Source organism: Aquarana catesbeiana, linkage group LG02 (genome assembly GCF_042186555.1).
Source record: "Aquarana catesbeiana isolate 2022-GZ linkage group LG02, ASM4218655v1, whole genome shotgun sequence".
Lineage (NCBI taxonomy): Eukaryota > Metazoa > Chordata > Amphibia > Anura > Ranidae > Aquarana > Aquarana catesbeiana.
The window spans coordinates 21,218,774-21,240,474 of NC_133325.1; the positions used below are offsets into that span (position 1 = coordinate 21,218,774).

Here is a 21,701-nt window from a genome sequence, read left to right on the forward strand (position 1 = left end):
GGCCTTTAGCATGGCACACGGAATATGCCAGGTAGCTAAATACAGATGGTAGTGGTGGGCAGGATCCAGACAAGACACAGTGTAGTCCCTACTTACCTACCTTCCAACCACCTGTCTGTCATAAATGTTTTGCCTGCCCACCACCTATCATTGTAATAGGAAGGCTGCAGGCAATGATTCAACTGTAGTGGGCATGCAGGATCATCACCTTCATCATACATAACCTAGGAAAGATTCTAATCATCTGTTGTATAAAATGTGAAGGACAGGTGGTTGGTTGGGTAGGAAACATAGTAGTGGTGGGCACAACAAGGGAATTGAGGCTGAATAAGGTGAAGCTGAGCACTGAATTTGAATAAGTAAATGTTTGTATTTCAAATTTTCCAGTTACCATTTATTGGGTGAACTGGGAACCAGCAGGACAAACATACATCAGTTCTACAGATTCAGTCACTTTACATGAGAGTGCTTTGACATTTATGCAAAGCTTTCCAGACTTGCTCTCGAATCAGTTTTGTCTTCACTCCATAAATAATTGGATTTAGCATGGGTGGGACTAGAAGGTACGTATCTGCTAGAACTATGTGAACATAAGGTACAATCCTTTTACCGCCATAGCGGTGGGACAGGAAAGTGAAGAGGGCCAGACCATGAAAACTTAGAAAAACGCTCATATGAGGTATGCAGGTGTTAAAGGTTTTCAGTCGGGCGTCTTTGGATGGAAGGCTGAAGACGGCGTGGAAGATGGCACAGTAGGATACCAGGATGAACAGCAGATCTACTCCCAAGACTGCAAATGCCACAGTCAACCCCAAAGCGCTGTTTATTCTGATGTCGGCAGCAGCAAGTTTCACAATCGCCATGTGCACACAGTATGAATGGGGCACAATGTTGGTTCTAAATGCTGGAAATCTCTGTATCAAAATTATGCAGGGAGAAAACAAAGTGACCGCTCTGAGCAGTAAGAAGATGACCAGTTTAACGATGATGGTATTGTTCATTATGGACCCATACCTGAGCGGCTGACAGATGGCGATATAACGGTCAAATGCCATACCAAGCAAAAGTCCTGACTCCAAGCTGGTGAAAGAATGGAGGAAGAACATCTGGAGGAGACATGACTCAAAACTAATGTGTCTCTTCTGGAACCAGAAGACAGACAGCATTTGTGGGGCAATGCTTGTGGACAGAAGAGCATCATTGGAGGCCAACATAGAAAGGAAAATAAACATAGGCTTGTGGAGGCCAGAAGACGCTGAGATGACCGCTAGGAGCATCATATTTCCCAACAATGCCAGGACATAACATAAGCAAACAACGGCACCTACCCACTTATAAGCTCCTTCTAGTCCAGGAATCCCAACCAGGATGAATGAGGTGGGATAGAATGTGCCATTGACTTTCATGTTCTGGATTCCTTTGCTGATCATCTTCTACACTGAAGACCACAGATCTCTATGGGGGATTAGTATACTGGAGGGTTTTGTCGCCTAATAGGAAGGAAGCTCTAGAATTACAAATTAAATATGGATAGAAGTGGAAAAATATGAACCTGTTCTTCCCTTCTCTGAGTTCTTCTGCTGCAGGAACCACAAAAAATGTCCAGAATGTCCACATATGGGGGGACACATGACACTCCCCTCTCCCTCACAATAGACCTCCCAACATTCTGAAATGACAAAAAGGGACATCATTCATTATATAGGCAAAGGAAGAACCCCCGCCACACCCACCAAAAAGGGACAACTAAGCATCAAAGTGGGACAACTAAGTATCAAAGAGGGACAACTGCGGAGAAAGAGGGACAACCAAGGAAAAAACAGAGACAGAGGGATTAGATTCCAAAAGGAGGGACAGTTGGATCCACCATCCACTTGAGTTCAAGTCAAGTGACAGCCAGGCTGGGGACTAAAATAAATGTGATCTCAGTGATTGTGGCTGTGGTATGAATGTGGGGGGTGGGGATAAGGCAGACCTCCTGGTGACATGACAGGAAATCAGACTAAATCTCTCCAAAGTGAGATGAAATCTCCTCCTAAACAGGTGCCCCATTGGAAGGTTTCCCCTTAATTCCAATTCTGGAGAAAAATCTATAATATAGGATGTCCCCTCACTTTCTATACCAGACACAATGGACATTGGAAGGATAACGATGGAGGGATAACAGTGGAGAGATAATGATTGAGGGATAACGATGGAGAGATAATGGTGGAGGGATAACAGTGGAGGAATAACATTGGAGGGATAGCGTTGGAGGGATAATGGTGGAGGGATAATAGTGAAGGGGTAACGATGGAGGGATAACGATGGAGGGATAATGGTGGAGGGATAACGATGGAGGGATAACACCTCTGCACCCCCCACACACCTCTGCATCCCACCAGCACACCTCTGCACTTCCCCACACACCTCTGCATCCCCCCAGCACACCTCTGTACCCCCCACACACCTCTTCAACCCCCAGCACACCTCTGCACCCCCCCAGCACACCTTTGCACCCCCCTCACAGCTCTGCACCTCCCAGCATCCTCCATACCCCCCCAGCACACCCCTGCACCCCCCAGCACACCTCTGCACCCCCACACACCTCTGCACTCCCCACACACACCTCTGCACTCCCCACACACCTCTGCACCCCCAAGCACACCTCTGCACTCCCCACACACCTCTGCATCCCCCAGCACACCTCTGCACCCCCCAGAAATTCTCTGCACTCCCCAGCACATCTCTGCACCCCCAGCACACCTCTGCATCCCCCAGCACATCTCTGCACTCCCCAGCACATCTCTGCACCCCCAGCACACCTCTGCACTCCCCATACACCTCTACACCCCCCAGCACACCTCTGCACCCCCCAGCGCACCTCTGCACTCCCCACACACCTCTGCACCCCCCAGCACACCTCTGCTCTCCCCACACACCTCTGCACCCCCCAGCACACCTCTGCACTCCCCACACACCTCTGCACTCCCCACACACCTCTGCACTCCCAGCACACCTCTGCACCCCCCAGCACACCTCTGCACTCCCCACACACCTCTGCACTCCCCACACACCTCTGCACCCCCCAGCACACCTCTGCACCCCCAGCACACCTCTGCACCCCCCAGCACACCTCTGCACCCCCAGCACACCTCTGCACTCCCCACACACCTCTGCACCCCCCAGCACACCTCTGCACCCCCAGCACACCTCTGCACCCCCAGCACACCTTTGCACTCCCCACACACCTCTGCATCCCCCAGCACACCTCTGCATCCCCCAGCACACCTCTGCACTCCCCACACACCTCTGCACTCCCAGCACACCTCTGCACCCCCCCCAGCACACCTCTGCACCCCCCACACACCTCTTCACCCCCCAGCACACCTCTGCACTCCCCACACACCTCTGCACCCCCCAGCACACCTCTGCACTCCCCACACACACCTCTGCACTCCCCACACACCTCTTCACCCCCCAGCACACCTCTGCACTCCCCACACACCTCTGCACCCCCCAGCACACCTCTGCACTCCCCACACACACCTCTGCACTCCCCACACACCTCTGCACACCCCAGCACACCTCTGCACCCCCCAGCATACCTCTGCACTCCCCACACACCTCTGCACTCCCAGCACACCTCTGCACCCCCAGCACACCTCTGCACTCCCCACACACCTCTGCACTCCCAGCACACCTCTGCACCCCCCAGCACACCTCTGCACTCCCCACACACCTCTGCACCCCCAGCACACCTCTGCACCCCCAGCACACCTCTGCACTCCCCACACACCTCTGCACCCCCAGCACACGTCTGCACTCCCCACACACCTCTGCACCCCCCAGCACACCTCTGCACTCCCCACACACCTCTGCATCCCCCAGCACACCTCTGCATCCCCCAGCACACCTCTGCACCCCCAGCACACCTCTGCACTCCCCACACACCTCTGCACTCCCAGCACACCTCTGCACCCCCCAGCACACCTCTGCACTCCCCACACACCTCTGCACCCCCAGCACACCTCTGCACCCCCAGCACACCTCTGCACTCCCCACACACCTCTGCACCCCCAGCACACCTCTGCACCCCCAGCACACCTCTGCACTCCCCACACACCTCTGCACCCCCCAGCACACCTCTGCACTCCCCACACACCTCTGCATCCCCCAGCACACCTCTGCATCCCCCAGCACACCTCTGCACTCCCCACACACCTCTGCACTCCCAGCACACCTCTGCACCCCCCCCCAGCACACCTCTGCACCCCCCACACACCTCTTCACCCCCCAGCACACCTCTGCACTCCCCACACACCTCTGCACCCCCCAGCACACCTCTGCACTCCCCACACACACCTCTGCACTCCCCACACACCTCTTCACCCCCCAGCACACCTCTGCACTCCCCACACACCTCTGCACCCCCCAGCACACCTCTGCACTCCCCACACACACCTCTGCACTCCCCACACACCTCTGCACCCCCCAGCACACCTCTGCACTCCCCACACACACCTCTGCACTCCCCACACACCTCTGCACCCCCCAGCACACCTCTGCACCCCCCAGCACACCTGTGCACTCCCCACACACCTCTGCACTCCCAGCACACCTCTGCACTCCCAGCACACCTCTGCACTCCCCACACACCTCTGCACCCCCAGCACACCTCTGCACCCCCAGCACACCTCTGCACTCCCCACACACCTCTGCATCCCCCAGCACACCTCTGCATCCCCCAGCACACCTCTTCACCCCCCAGCACACCTCTGCACTCCCCACACACCTCTGCACCCCCCAGCACACCTCTGCACTCCCCACACACCTCTGCACCCCCCAGCACACCTCTGCACCCCCCACACACCTCTGCACTCCCCACACACACCTCTGCACTCCCCACACACCTCTGCACCCCCAAGCACACCTCTGCACTCCCCACACACCTCTGCATCCCCCAGCACACCTCTGCACCCCCCAGAAATTCTCTGCACTCCCCAGCACATCTCTGCACCCCCAGCACACCTCTGCATCCCCCAGCACATCCCTGCACCCCCCAGCACATCTCTGCACCCCCAGCACACCTCTGCACTCCCCATACACCTCTACACCCCCCAGCACACCTCTGCACCCCCAGCACACCTCTGTACCCCCACACACATCTGCACCTTCCAGCATCCTCTGTATTCCTCCAGCACACCACTGTACACCACAGCAAGTGATCTTTGAATCCCTCACACCCCTGATCTGTACCCACTTGATGTGTATCTCCAACCCCCCAGCACATCTCTGTACAAACACTTTCCCAACATACACAATACTTCCAATAGAGACAGGTCATCTCATTGCCACTCACCTCCACATTGATCTCTGTGGTGCCCACGGCATCTCCCCCTGCACCACCGGCTGTCAGTTCTCTATGCAGTGGAGGGGGGAGATCAGCAGCTCTGTAGTGCCCACGGCATCTCCCTCCCGTTATCAGTTCACTCCATGCTATACAATGGAGTGGGGAGGGGCCCCTGACCCGGGCATACACCGGATTCATTACACAAGTGAGTCACTTTGATTGTACGCCCGAAGCTGGTACCTGCCCGGGTCAGGGGCCCTTCCCTGCGCACTCCTGTTTCTGGGCCCCACTAGAGGTACAAACATCACCTAACATACACATATGTGGTATCACTGCGATCTTTGGGAGCAGGAGAATCTATTTTGGGTTATTCTTTGGTGTTAGGTTGTGGTAGTAGCAAGGAATATACAGGTAAATTAAAAAATATATACTTTTTTACTGTTTTGGGACAGTTTTTCTTTGAAAAAAAAAAAAAAAAAGAAATCCAATTTGTCCTGGAAAAAAAATGCGGTATGATCCACCTGTATACAGTAAGTATATGCGATGATATGTACGATTTTACTAACTAGTGTCAGAGTTGCAAAATTGTGTTCAGGCATTAGGATTTGGTGTGCCCTCAATCACTAAGGGGTTAATAACAAGCCTTGGTTCATCTGATTGTATGTTGTCCTTGGAATTGTCTCTGAGGTTTTGGGCCATAGAAGAAATAAAAGATCCTCTATGACCCCATTCTGCTTCTCAGGACCCTGGGAGGTTCTACCTGGTGTTCCCTATGGCCGTGAAATCCTGCAATACCTATGTGTGTGTGTGGGGGGGTCATCTTATACTTTATTACTTATCTTCAGACTGTCCATTGTTTTCATGATGTGTGGTGACATTGTATAATATCTTATAATCTACACATTACAGAATGAGATGATAAGAAGGGATTGGAACATATGTGAGGAGCACACTGGTGTGACAATCTAACAATGAGAACAGCTCAGCGTTATGTCACAGACCGACCTCAACATCTCCTCCACCCCCAGAATTATATGGAAATGATCATTTCTTCCAATCAGTCCATTCATAAAACCGACTTTTGCACTTTGTGAGAAGGTCCTTTAATACGTAAAATAAAGACACTCCATGGAATTCTTTCTTTTATCCTTCCAATATAATGAATGATCAGATCTCATCTCACCCGTTCAGTGTTCTCTCTTCATACAGAGCTGCAGTTGTCTTATATTAATACCGACTGAGAATTATCACCGGTCTGCTTTCCCAAGGACGGCCGCCGTCTACAACCCAACAGACCGCCACATCCCTGACATCATTATAATTGGATCGTCTGAGATTTGTGAGATTTGTGTGTTGGAAATAAACATCAGATATAGAAATACCAACAAAGCATTAAAAAAATCCCATCTGTAAAATAGTCAAAAGTCTGTGTCCCCATTCCATCACACCTACAGTATATGAGCTTATTGGACATCCCTTTTCAAAACCATGGCCATTTATTTGGAGTTGCCCCCCCCCCCACCTCCCCTGCCCCATCAGGGCCATCATTTATATAGAGTTGCCCCTCTTTCTCCATAGCCATTAGTATGCAGTTTCCCCCAATCATGGCCATTGATATAGAGTAACCCCCTCCCTCCCCTATAGCCATTATAAGGAGGTACCGCCCTTCCCCCATGGCAATTAATATGGAGTTGCCCACCCCTCCTCCTTGGCTATTAATATGGAGTTTCCCCCAATTAATATGCAGTTGCCCAATTTGTGTCTTTATTTTGAAGGGTGTCTGTGGGAATTTGATGAAGTCAGGTACTAATGTTGGATGAGAAGACCTGGCTCGTTATTACCAATTATAGTACCAATTTATCCCAATGGTGTTCAGTAGGGTTGAGGTCAGGGCTCTGTGCAGGACACTCGAGTTCCTCCACACCAAACTGGTCCCACCATGTCTTTATAGATCTGAACATCTCATTCAAAAAACCATGGCCATTATTATGGAGTTCCCCCATGGCCCTTAATATGAAGTTGCCCCTCTTTGTGGCTATACAGTATATATTTTTCTGGGAAGACTTTCCACAGGCTCTTGAAGGGTGTTTGTGGGAATTTATGTGATTTATGAGGTCAGGTACTGATATTGGATGAGAAGACCTGGCTCTAGTCCCAATTCATCTCAGTGGGGATCAGTAGGGTTGAGGTCAGGGCTCTGTGCAGGACACTTGAGTTCCTCCACACCAAACTGGTCACACCATGTTTTTATGGAGCTGGCTTTGTACACAGGAGCAGGGTAATGGTGGAATAGAAAAGAGTCTTCACTAAACTGTTACCACAAGGCTGGAAGAGCCCAATTATCTACAATGTCTTTTGAATGGTGTAGTATTAAAAGAATCCTTCACCAGTAGGGATAAGCTGAACACACCTGGGTTTGGTTGAACATATCAAAAGTTTAGATGCTGAATCTAAACCCCATTGCAGTCAATGGGAAACAAATTTGTAAAATCAAAATTCTCATTTTTTAGGGCTTTTAGCCAAGGGATTGGTAAAAAGTGTATGGGGGCTTGACACTGCCCCAGAAGACACAAAAGCAAAAAAATATTTTAAAAAAACATTGCTTTGCAGAGAGCAGTGATTTTAATAATGCTGTAAGATACACCAATCACCCATACCATTCCCACAGGTGGAGTGAATAACATTGATTATCTCATTACAATGGCCTCTGAAAGTGGGTGGCATATATTATGCACCAAGTGAACATGTTGTCCCCGAAGTCGATGTGTTAAAAGCTGATGAAATGTTGATTGCAGTTTGTTGTGTATGGGGGATGTGTAGTCGCAGACTGGTCAGGGTGCCCATACTGGCCCAGGTCCACAGCCAAAACCGCCTACAATGGGCATGTGAGAATCAGAACTATAGCACGGAGCAATGGAAGAATGTGGTCTGGTCTGATGAATCACGTTTTCTTTTACATCTTGAGGATGGCCGGGTGGGTCACTTACCTGGGGGAGAGATGAGGATGCAGTATGGGAAGAAGACAAGCTGGTGGAGACAGTGGGGGTTATTTACTAAAGGAAAATCCACTTTGCACTGCAAGTGCACTTGGAAGTAAAGTTGCTGTAGATCCCAGGGGGACATACAAGGAAAAAAAAAAACAGCAATTTAGCTTGTACATGATTGGATGATAAAATCAGCAGAGCTTCCACTCATTTCAGATCTACCCCCTAGATTTAGAGCGACTGCACTTCCAAGTGCACTTTCAGTGCAAAGTGTATTTGCCTTTCAAAAATAACCCCCAGTGTGACGCTTTGGGCAATGTTCTACTGGGAAACCTTGGCTCCTCTCATTCATGTGTTCCTTACCTGACACTAGGGATGAGCTCGATGTTCGGGTCGAACATAAGTTTGACTCGAACATCGGGTGTTCGCCCGTTCGCCGAAGAAGGAACATTGTGAGGCGTTCACAGAAAATTTGAGCGCTGAGGAACGCCCCATAATGCACTGCGAGATCGCAGTGCATTGCTGTATGATGATTGGCCAAAGAGTGCCCTCTGCTAAGAGAGCCATAAGTGGCCAAAGGCAGGGTGCCTTTGTTCAATCATGGCTCAGGGGGACTAAGTCCATGCCCCACACTATATAAGGCTGCCTACACGTCAGCCTTGTGTAGTGTTGTTGGCGTGGAAGGTGACATAGCTTGCACAGTCACTCCTTCTGTTGCCCACCATCATGCACAGAGGAGTCCCCCGAACTATTCGACCACAGTGTCGGGTAATTCGGGGGACAAGAGTCCCAACAAAAGTAACTGTGAGGGGTTACAGTGTTCTGGCACCACCAACACCTAAGGCCCAATTTTCTGCAGAGTATATAGGGCAGGCCGTATAGTATATATACTTCTGTTCAGAGTATTTAGTGCCTGGGCCCCCCCACGCCATTTTCTTTTTAAATTTGGGTCCGGGGTTCCCCTTAATATCTATACCAGACCCAAAGGGCCTGGTAATGGACTGGGGGATCCCATGCTCTTTTTTTCAATTTTAATCTTTTTTGCAAAGTTTCAAGTTTTATCTATTTTGCCGAGACCCGACAATTCATTACAGCCGCCATCAGTTTTAGATGACAAATTTTCCTTTAGAAATGTCATTTTGCTGCGGTACTGTTCTAAACACGGGAAAAATGCGCCACTTTACAGGCTTACTATAGACACCCCCAGGCATGATATTTAAAGCAATATTTCACTTTTATTGTTTCACTTTAAGCATTAAAAAAATCACTGTTCCCGAAAAAACAGCCATTTTTAAAAAAAAGTTTTGCATTGATCCATGTCCCCTGGGGCAGGACCCAGGTCCCCAAACACTTTTTATGGCAATAACTTGCATATAAGCCTTTAAAAAGAGCACTTTTGATTTTTCACGTTAGTGTCCCATAGACTTTAACGGAGTTCGCGTGTTCGAATGAACTTTTTCATGTTCTACCGCAAACCGAACCGGGGGGGGGGGGGTGTTCGGCTCATCCCTACCTGACACGTACCATCTACCTAAACATTGTTGGTGGCCAAGTATACCCCTTTATGGAAATGGTATTCCCTGATGACAGTTTGACTTTTCAGCAGGATAATGTGCCCTGCCACACTGCAAAAATGGTTCAAGAATGGCTTCAGTAACACAATAACCAGTTTTAACTGTTGTGTAACAGATAAAGTGCGCAACCAAAAATTAACCAATTCATTTGAAAATAAAAAAATTGGATAAAAAAAACTCCCTGCATATATAAAAATGCAAACATGTGATATAACCATATAATTAGGGTACAATATTGGAGTGTAGATTATAGTCCATAAAGTGCTTCAATCAGTGCAAATAAAGGTGACAGACATTCAGGAGATCAATCAGTTGCTCTGTTCATCAAAAAACAAATCAATCAGTGCCTCTTACCGGAATTATTGGATCTCAAATTATAGAGATGAAAAGGGCGCACACAGGGGGGATCACTCAGCCGAGTAAAACAAAGCCCCAGGCTCATCCAGTAACGGGATCCTCTCTCCTATAGCGGTCTCTCCAATAATGAGATATTCCTTACAGATAAGGCAGAAAAACTTTCTCCAAGTAATCTCCAACCGTGGGGTACTTCATAAGATAAAAAGAAGAGGCTTCATGGTGCAGTACTCCACTTTAATAGATTTATTTAAAATCCTATGCATTAACATCCAAACAACGGTGTTCAGTACATTCAAAACAGCCGCAGCTTAAGCCAGCCAGCTGATGCGTGGTGACGTCAAGACTCGTAACTCCAACCGACGCGTTTCCCCATACGAGGCATCGACTGGGAACGAAGGCTATGTCAGTACGTCACACACCACACTCCTTAAACATGCACAGACAGAGAGACACCGGAAGTGCCATTGCAGGCTTTATCCATTAGTGTCATCCATATACATGGAACCTATTAGCACTAATTACCTTAAAAAATATATAAATTGGTTTACTTAAATTCATACAAAATACCAGAAAACCATGGATCCTGGACTTTTTAACCAGAAGACCTCAGTCAGTTCGTGTTGGCTGCAGCACGTCGAGCATTACCACACTGAGCACGGGTGCCCCACAGGGATGTGTGCTCAGCCCGCTGCTCTTCACACTGCTAACCCATGACTGTACTGCCAAGTTCAGCTCCAACCATATCATCAAGTTTGCGGATGACACAACTGTGGTGGATCTCATCAGCAACAATGATGCTCTACAGAGGGGAAGTGGAACTGGACTGGTTAAATGGTGTAGTACAAACAACCTGTTCCTTAATGTAAACAAAACAAAGGCGGTTGGGATGGATTTCAGGAGACATTCTGTTGATCACCCCCCACTGACCATCGACAGCTTGACTGTGGAGAGAGTAAGCAGTATTAAATTCCTGGGAGTGCACATCTCAGAGGATCTTACCTGGACAACCAACATCACGTCACTAACCAAGAAGGCACAACAGCGCCTATATTTTCTTAAAAAAGCCAGTCTCCCTCCACCCATCCTTACTACATTCTATAGGGGAACCATTGAAAGCGTGCTGACCAGCTGCATCATTGTCTGGTATGGGAACTGCAGTTCTGCTGACCGCAAAACCCTGCAGCGGCTAGTGAAGACGGCTAAAAAGATTATTGGTGTCTCTCTCCCCTCCATCCTGGACATTTTCCATACACGATGCTCCAGCAAAGCTACCAGTATCGTGAGGGATCCTACCTATCCCTCCCACAGTCTCTTTCAGCTCTTGCCATCAGGTAGAAGGTACCGGAGTATCAAAACCAGGACTGTCAGACTGCTCAACAGTTTTTTCCCCCAGGCTGTGAGAGCCCTCAACTCCAATCCTCTTTGAAACCTGTTCTACAACCTATAAATTGTGACCAGGATCGTCTCACGTCCCCTCCTTTTTAATCTTGAATATGCACTTTTATAAACACTTGCTGCTACAAAGACTTTTGGAAACATATAGTATATGTACAATTATGTAGTTCCCAGATGTGTATAGGTTTTTTTATTGGTGTTTTTATTCTTTGTATATTTATAATTATGTTTAATTTGTATGTAACACCGTGGCCCTGTGAGATACGACATTTCGTTCTACTGTATGTTCTTACGTGTAGTAGAATGACAATAAGGCTTGACTTGACTTCACTTGACTTGAATACTAAATCAAACAATTATAAAAATGTACATATATACATTTAATGATATTTAATGTTCCATAAATACATTCTCCTCAGGTGTCCATGTGGCCTCCAGTACATTGGGCAGACCACAAGGGCACTTAATGTATGAATAGGGGAACACCTTGCCAATGAAGGTTAAGGGTTTATTGGCCATAGTGTTTCCAGGCACTTTCGCCGGGAACATAATAGAAACCCTTCCTTACTTCAGGTCATAGCCATAGAAAGGTTCATCCCCCATTGGAGAGGGAATAACCTGAAAAGACACATTTCACGTAGAGAAACCAGGTGGATATTTCATATCCAATCCTATAGTCCCCTGGGACTCAACGTGGGATGGGATATTAATTGTTATATAGATAACAGATACAGTAGTGTCCTCTCATTATGAATTTTCGATTATTTTTTGATCTTTTCCCCTTTTTTTCCTTTCTTTTTTTCTTTCTTCTTTTTTCCCAACCTTTCTTCCTTACTGGCTCATCCTTATTAATTTTATTGGATGTATGTTGCTGATATATTGGATCTCTTATGTATTTCCACATTTTTTATTCATTTTATTGGGGTGGTGGTTGGAGATGGGTGGACAGGAGAGATCTTTATAGGTCCGCCTTAACCTCCACTAATGGTTTTCCTACCAGTTATTCTGAATAGAGGAAGTTGAGTCTCCTTATGTTTCATGAGTATCCTTAGAAATATTAATGTTTTTATACATATTTTTATATTTGTATTGTTAATATTTTATAATTCTTGTATGTATCCATTGTTTCCATCATAGTCATGATTAATTGGATGTGATAATGTTTTTATGGAATATGTAATATCATTAATTGTATATATGCAAATTTTTATAATTGTTTGATTCAGTATTCATGGTTTTCTGGTATTTTGTATGAATATAAGTAAACCAATTTATATATTTTTTAAGGTAATTAGTGCTAATAGGTTCCATGCATATGTATGACACTAACGGATAAAGCCCACAATGGCGCTTCTGGTGTCTCTCTGCCTGTGCATGTTTAAGGAGCGTGGTGTGTGATGTCCAGGCATCTGTTCCCAGTCGATGCCATGTATAGGGAAACGCGTCCGGTGGAGCTACAGGTCTTGACGTCACCACGCATCAGCTGGCTGGCTTGAGCCGCGGCCTTTTTGAATGTACTGAACACCGTTTTTTGGATGTTAGTGCCTACGGTTCTGAATAAATCTTTTAAAGTGGAGTACTGCACCATGAAGCCTCTTCTTATTATCTTATGAAATACCCCACGGTTGGAGATTACTTGGGGAAAGTTTTTCTGCCTTATCTGTGAGGAATATCTCATTATTGGAGAGTCTGCTATAGGAGAGAGGATCCCGTTACTGGATGAGCCTGTGGATGTGCTTTCCTCGGCTGAGTGATTCCCCCTGTGTGCGCCCTTTTCATCTCTATAATTAGAGATCCAACAATTCCGGTAAGAGGCGCTGACTGATTTGTTTTTTGATGAACAGAACAACTGATTGATCTCCTGAATGTCCGTCACCTTTATTTGCACCGATTGAAGCACGTTATTGTTTATAATCTACACTCCAATATTGTACCCTAATTATAGGGTTATATCACATGTTTGCATTTTTATATATGCAGGGAGTTTTTTTATCCAATTTTCTATTGTCAAATTAATTAATTGATTTTTGGTTACGCACTTTATCTGTTACACATATCCACCAGCTGAATATCCAGGCTTTTTTAGTTGCAGTATCTTTTCAGTATTTTTCCGAGTTAGCGCAGATATTCTGCTATACATACCATACCATTTAAGTATTAAGTGTTGACTTGGCTCCCAAATTCTCCAGATCTCAATCCAATTGAGCATCTGTGGAATGTGCCGGAAAAACAAGTCTGATCCATGGAGGCTGCACCTCCCATCTTACAGGATTTAACCACCTTCCTACTGGGCACTTTCACCCCCTTCCTGCCCAGGCCAATTTTCAGCTTTCAGCGCTGTCGCACTCTGAATGACAATTGTGCGGTCATGCTACACTGTACACATATGATATATATATATATATTTTTTTTTTTTTTTTTTTTTTTCTTTACGCAAATAGAGCTTTCTATTGGTGGTATTTAATCACCACTGGGGGGGTGTTATTTTTTGCTAAATAAAGAATAAAGACCAGAAATTTAGAAAAATAAAACTTTTTCATAGTTTGTTATAAAATGTTGTAAACAGGTAATTTTTCTCCTTCACTGATGGGCACTGAGGAGGCGGCACTGATGGGTATTGATGAGGCAGCATTTATGGGCACTGATGAGGCTGCATTGATGGGCACTGATGAGGTGGCACTGATGGGCATTAATGAGCACTGATAGGAAGCACTGATGGGCACTAATGAGGCAGCACTGATGGGCATTAATGGGCACTGATAGGCGTCACCGATGGGCACTGGTAAGGCGGCACTTATGAGCATTGATGAGGCTGCACTGATGGGCACTGAGGAGGCAGCACTGATGGGTATTGATGAGGCGGCACTGATGGGCATCGATGGGCACTATTAGGCAGCACTGCTGGGCACTGATGAGGCTGCACTGATGGGCATTGATGGGCACTGATAGACTACACTGATGGGCACTGAGGAGGTGGCACTGATGGGCAATGATGGGCACTGATAGGCACTGATAGGCTGTACTGATGGGCACTGATGAGGCTGCACTAATTGCCCTAATGGGCACTAATAGATGGCATTGATGGGCACTGATAGGCGGCACTGATAGGCAGCACTGATAGGCTGCACTGATGGGCATTAATGAGGCGTCACTGATGGGCACTGATGAGGCTGCACTGATGGGCACTAATAGGTGGCACTGATGGGCACTGATAGGCGGCACTGATGAGGAGGCACTGATAGGAGGCACTGATGAGGAGGCACTGATGGGCACTAATAGGTGGCACTGATGGGCAGTGGGCATTGATAGGCATCACTGATAGGCACTGATGGGCACTGATGAGGAGGCACTGATGGGCACTAATAGGTGGCACTGATAGGCACTGATATGCGGTACTGATAGGCATCAAAGATGGGCATTAATGGGCACTGATAGGCTACACTGATGGGCACTGAAGAGGCGGCACTGATGGCCATTGATGAAGTGGCACTGATGGGCACTGATAGGCGGCACTGATAGGCACTGAAAGGCTGCACTGATGGGCACTAAAGAGGCAGCACTGATGGGCACTGATGGGCACTGATGAGGCTGCACTGATGGGCACTGATAGGCAGTACTGATAGGCTGCACTGATGGGCATTGATGAGGTGTCACTGATGGGCACTGATGAGGCTGCACTAATGGGCACTGATAGGTGGCACTGATGGGCACTAATAGGCATCACTGATAGGTGCCACTGATGGGCACTGATGAGGAGGCACTAATGGGCACTAATAGGATGCACTGATAGGCAGCACTGATAGGTGTCACTGATGGGCACTGATGAGGCGGCATTAGTGAGCACTGATGAGGAGGCACTGATGGCGACTGATGAGGCTGCACTGATGGGCACTAATAGGTGGCACTGATGGACACTGATAGGCGACACTGATTGGTGTCACTGATGAGCACTGGTAGGTGGCACTGATTGGCACTGGTAGGCAGCACTGATGGGCACTGTTGGGACTGCACTGATAATCAGGACACTAATAATCAGTGCCTTGATTATCAGTATAGATGTCCCTTTTAGAGAACCAGCTATTGGCTCTCTTCTCCTCTCCTCACGCTGTCAGCATGAGGAAAAGGAATGCCGATAACCAGCTTCTGTTTACATCTGTGATCAACTGTGATTGGACACAGCTGATTATGTGGTTAAAAGCCTTCGATTGGCTCTTTACCCCAATATGTGATCAGCAATGTCCTCCAGACACTGTGATCACAGAGCTTGCCGCCCACGCCCCACAGTGGGCGTGTGGCAGGTGCGATCTTGGCACGCTGTCATGTGACGCTGTCCCAGAACTAGCCGGCTGCGCTGTAGCCATCATTCAGCTATAGCACGGTCGGCAAGTGGTTAAAGGATCTGCTACTGATGGCTTGGTGCCAGATACCACAGCTTACCTTCAGAGGTCTTGTGGAGTCCATGCCTCCATGGGACAGGGTTGTTTTGGTGGCAACAGGGGGACCTACTCAATATAAGGTGGGTGGTCATATTTGGTTGGTTGGTGCAAGTGTAATATTAAAAATGCACTGTTCCTTAAAAAAACCTGCTTGTGGGGTCCCCTAAACCTTCCTGTGAAGTGGCCCATCTCTACCATGTAAACAAAGTGGTTTAGTAAAAATTATATTTACAAAGGAAAAAAAAAGCTTTTTCTGTGGTCTCTTACTCCAGCATACTCAGTAATATGTCAGTGTAACCCTTCCAGGTACTTATTACCTCTCACAAGACCCCCCCTGACAATGCCTTCACCTCCATTCCTCTCCAGAAGGATGGTGCCATCTTTGATCCGAAATCATCCATATTCACTATTGTGCAGCCCTTTCACTATTTTCATACCATAATAGGAGAGACCATTGAGAGGGGAAACCCCAGAGAACCAGAGAACAGGGGTCCCCCTTACAAATTACGGGTACACATGTCCATTATTGATGGGTATCAGGCTCTTTGACACCCCCCTATTCTCAGGAGGGGGGCTAGGAAAGGGGTTGGGGACTTATGTACCAGCTAAATCTAGCCCTATTGAGGGTAGGTAGGTGGTTGTCCTCTCCCCGGTTAACTGGTTTTAGGTGTCCATGGAAGTCCTAACTAGGTCACTGTGCATGCAGATAAGAAAAGTCAGCTAAAAAATACACTTTATAAATAAATCTTTATTATTATTTTTAAATAATATTTACCTTTTCGGGGTCCAATGATGTTTGATCCGGAGTAAGCAGGTGACAGGGAGGAGCAATGAGGTCCAATTTCCTCAGAAACAAGTTATAGTGTAACATTGGGGGATCAGAGGGTGAGCTGTCCAGCATCTCGGGTGGCACAGCGAGAAGAGCAGCAGCTCTCTAAAATCTCTCCCTCCTCATTGGACAGAGAGGCAGCAGCGGGAGCCATTGGTTCCTGCTGCTGTCAATCACAGACAGTGAGGAAAGAGAGTGGACGAGCTGTGCTCTGTGTGTCAATGGAGACATAGAGCCGGCTCGGGAGCGAGCACACACAAGTGACCCATAGCAAGCTGCTTGATATGGGGCACTCGGCAGGGGGGAGGGGCCAGGAGTGCAGTCAGGGAACCCGAGAAGAGGAGGTTTGGGGCTGCTCTGTGCACAACCATTGCACAGAGCAGGTAAGCATAACATTTTGTTATTTAAATCTATCAATATCACAGTCATCTTCACAGACATTCTCTGTTCTTAATAGCATCTACCATCACATGGCGTCTTAGCATCTCTGGAGATTTCAAACTCTCCAGTTTTTGTATATCAACCCTTTAGCATCTTGGTCCACATTGTGCTCCTACAATTATTGGACAGATCTTGAAAAATGAAGGTTTGCCCCAAATGACCCAAACATGGTGCACTGGAGCTCGTCCCACATGATCCTTGATCTTTTAGCTCCAAATGTACCTGAAGGCAAACTAAAGATAAATATCACCAGACATCTATTAACCACTTGCTGACCGCCGCATGTACATATACATTGGCAGAATGGCACGGCTGCGCAAATGGGCGTACCCATACGTCCCTTTGAATTTGCCACCGTGTGGTCGCGTGTGCACCGCCAGCGGTGCGCGACCCTGCCAAGAGCTCCTTGAGTAGAGTCACAGGTCCCACAGACTCGATGTCCGCGGGGATACTTGCGATCGTCTCACGGAGCTGGAGAATGGGGAGATGCTAATGTAAACAAGCATCTCCCCGTTCTGCCTAGTGACAGTGTCACTGATCATAGCTCTCTGTGATCGGGAGCGGTGATCAGTGACGTGTCACTCATAGCCATGCCCCCTAACAGTTAGAATCACTCCCTAGGACACACTTAACCCCTTCTTAGCCAGCTAGTGGTTAACCCCTTCACTGCCAGTGTCATTTTTATAGTAATCAGTGCAATTTTATAGCACTGATAGCTGTAAAAATGACAATGGTGCCAAAAATGTGTCAAAATTGTCCCATGTGTCCGCCATAATGTCGCAGTCACGATAAAAATCTCCGATCGCCACCATTACTAGTAAAAAAAAAATAATAATAAAAATGCCATCAATACTAACCCCTATTTTGTAGACGCTATAACTTTTGCGCAAACCAATCAATAAACGCTTATTGTGATTTTTTTTACCAAAAATATGTAGAAGAATACGTATCGGCTTAAACTGAGGAAAAAAGATGTTTTTTTATATATTTTTGGGGGATATTTATTATAGCAAAAATAAAAAATAATGCATTTTTTTCAAAATTGTCGCTCTATTTTTGTTTATAGCGAAAAAAATAAAAAACGCAGAGGTGATCAAATACCACCAAAAGAAAGCTTTATTTGTGGGAAAACAAGGACATTCATTTTGTTTGGGAGCAAAGTCGCACGACCGCGCAATTGTCAGTTAAAGCGACGCAGTGCCGAATCGCAAAAAGTGCTCTGGTCTTTGGCCAGCCAAATGGTCCAGGGCTTAAGTGGTTGAATCCTTACTGATGTCCTTTCTGCGCACCCCCAGGATCCCAATAGTCTCTAACTGGAGATGGTATGGCCCTGGAAAGAACAATCTTTCTTTCAGATTTGAGCATCCAATGCATTACCACACCAGAATACTTTTGCAGCTCTCCAACACTCAGAACAGACACAAACTCCCTTCGTTACTTGCAGATCTGTCATTTCTCTATGCCCCTTACCCAAGACCTAACATTGAATGAACTTACATCTTTTAAAAAGGGTATGTAGGGTCGGCCATCTGGAAAACCTCTGATTTCTGTTGTCTCTAAAATATTACGTGGGCTACCCCATTTGGAAAGCAATATTATATGAGGAGATGGGAGAGGACTTTGGGGTGTCAGTTTTTATTAGAATATTGGAAAGTGTTGAGGTCACAGGCCCACATAAGTCCTATCTGCACCATCTATACAGAAATGCACTGATATTGTAGGCCAGAGGTCTGGCACTCTATCACACAGCTACTAATGCCTGACAACAGATCCTTATACCACCTCCTGTTAATACTCTACTATCCAAATGTGCAGATTGACCACTTGGTTTGGATCCATTAACATAGCCTACTTAGACTCCAGTTTAGAAGAATGGAAAAGAACTTGAAAACTCTCTTCTACCACATCCTTACCACAATTCACAGCCTTATCAGTGCCAAGTGACAAGTGTGCTCTCCCCCTACTATGCATGAATTTTATACTTGTGTCAAGGAAGTTCAAGTTGTGGAAAAGTTGGTGACAACACTCTTTGATACTTTTGGATAAGTATAACCACTTGACCTCCGAAAGATTTACCCCCCTTCATAAACAGGCCATTTTGTGCGATACGTTGCGTCACTTTAACTGACAATTGCACGGTCGTGCGACGTTGTACACAAATACAATTGTAAAAGTAAGAACGGTAACAGCGCTCTCTAGAGGGACAACTCAATCCATACACCAGGTCCACTCACAGGTGCCGAGGCTCGATGTGTCCCAACACACACCAATGCAACAGTAGTAAGGAGAGTCGGCAAAACTGTAATCCTTGAAGTGTCGTTTATTGGTACATCAGAGTGAAATAAAACAATAAACTGACGCGTTTCGGCAATAGCCTTAGTCGTAGCTGGCTACAACAAAGACTATTGCTGAAACGCGTCAGATTTATTGTTTTATTTCACTCTGATGTACCAATAAACGACACTTCAAGGATTACGGTTTTGTCGGCTCTTCTTACTACTGACCCAAATACAATTGACATCCTTTTTTTCCCACAAATAGAGCTTTCTTTTGGTGATATTTGGTCACCAACTGCTTTTTTATTTTTTGCGCTGTAAACAAAAAAAAGAGCGTCAATTTAGTTTTTTTTTACTATTTTTTACTATTTCTTACTTTCTGCTATAAAACAGTCAATAAAAAAATTATTTATAAAATCACATTTCTTCATCAGTTTGGGCCAATATGTATTTTGCTACATATTTTTGGTAAAAAAATCCCAATAAGTGTATATTGATTGGTTTGCGCAAAAGTTACAGAGTCTACACTCTATGGAATATTAGACATGTGCAATTCGTTTTGTTCTGAATTAGTTTTTTAACGAATTTCGACAAATAATTTGGAAATAACCCGTTATTTTCCCGAAAATTCGTAAATTCAAATGTTCGAAAATTTGTAAATTCGTACATTTGCACATTCGTAAATTCGTCCATTCGTTTACATCAGTAAATTCGTAGATTAGTAAATTCGGAAATTTGAAAGGAAATTACAATACCTATAATTTAATAGTTAGTTACTATTTCAGATTTTCTAATTTTAGGGCTTTCAGATTTTCGCATTTCGAATTTCCAAATTCCCAAATTTTCTAATTTACGAATGTACGAATTTACAAAATTACAAAATTACGAATGTACGAATTTACGAATTTACGAATGTACAAATTTATGAATGTGCGAATGTACGAATTTACAAATGTACGAATTTACGAATTTATGAACGTATGAATTTACGAATTTATGAACGTACGAATTTACGAATGTACAAATTTACGAATGTACGAATTTACAAATTTATGAAATTACAAATTTACGAATTTACGAATGTACAAATGGATGAATTTACTAATTGCGATCATAAGGAATGACCCGAAAAAAAACAAAAAACTAGTGAAACGAAAACTAACACATTTTTTGGTAGTGCACATGTCTATGGAATATATACTGGAATTTATATTTATTTTTTATACTGGTAGTATCGGTGACTTATAGCGGGACTGCGATATTGCGGCAGATATTCTGACACTAACTGACACTTTGCGCGTACAAGTGACACTAATACAGTGATCAGTGCTAATAATATGCACTGCCACTGGACTAATGACGCTGGTTGGGAAGGGGTTAAACATCTAGGGTGATCAAAGGGTTAAATGTGTGCCTAGCCAGTGTTTATGTGTACAGTGTGTGGTGCTTTTACTAAGGGAAGTGATGGATAGTATTCTCTGCTTTGCTGGGGGAAAAAATCAATTACTTCCCCACTGACAGGACAGAGCTCTGCATTGTTTACATAGGCAGAGCCCTGTCCTGTGTGTTTTCCGGACGATCGGTGGGTCCCGATGGTGATCCATCAGCCGGCACCGGATGACCGACATCTGCTGTGTTAATCACAGCGTGGCCGGGTCACCTACCCAGAAGTGCTGGATCACGTACCCAGAAGGGCCGCCTTGTCAACATATTTCTAAGTGATATGGTCGGCAAACGGTAATGCAGTATAGAGTATCTGGGATACATATCTGATCCAATCTGGGCTTTGATGTTCTCCAACTTGGCTGAGGTTGCTGGTACTGTATGGCTTCACTCATCTCCCTTTCACTATTTTACTCCTCAACTTCACTACCTTTCCTTTCCTCTCTTTTTGTTGATGACCCCTCCCTTTCTTTTTTAGCATGTCAATGCTTTTGTTGAGCCCAGGAAGGACCTCACAGCAGTTAGCACCCTTTGTATGCCGTTTTCTTGAGTCGATGACTGCTCTAGTCCCTCTATTAGCAATTGCGTAATCTACAGAACATGGGACAAACATACATCGGCAATACAGATCTAG

General features: G+C 46.0%; 1 protein-coding gene across 1 annotated transcript; it reads right to left on the reverse strand.

Annotated features, from left to right (window-relative positions):
• Positions 1 to 455: 455 nt before the first annotated feature.
• LOC141126438 (olfactory receptor 52A1-like) lies at positions 456 to 1,430 on the reverse strand. Its single transcript, XM_073612378.1, has one exon. The coding sequence runs from the start codon at positions 1,428 to 1,430 to the stop codon at positions 456 to 458; it is 975 nt and encodes a 324-aa protein (XP_073468479.1).
• Positions 1,431 to 21,701: the final 20,271 nt, after the last annotated feature.

What these genes read in the sequence shown, in the direction of transcription:
- LOC141126438 (XM_073612378.1), bottom strand. Translation starts at nt 1,430, where the DNA reads ATGATCAGCAAAGGAATCCAGAACATGAAAGTCAATGGCACATTCTAT.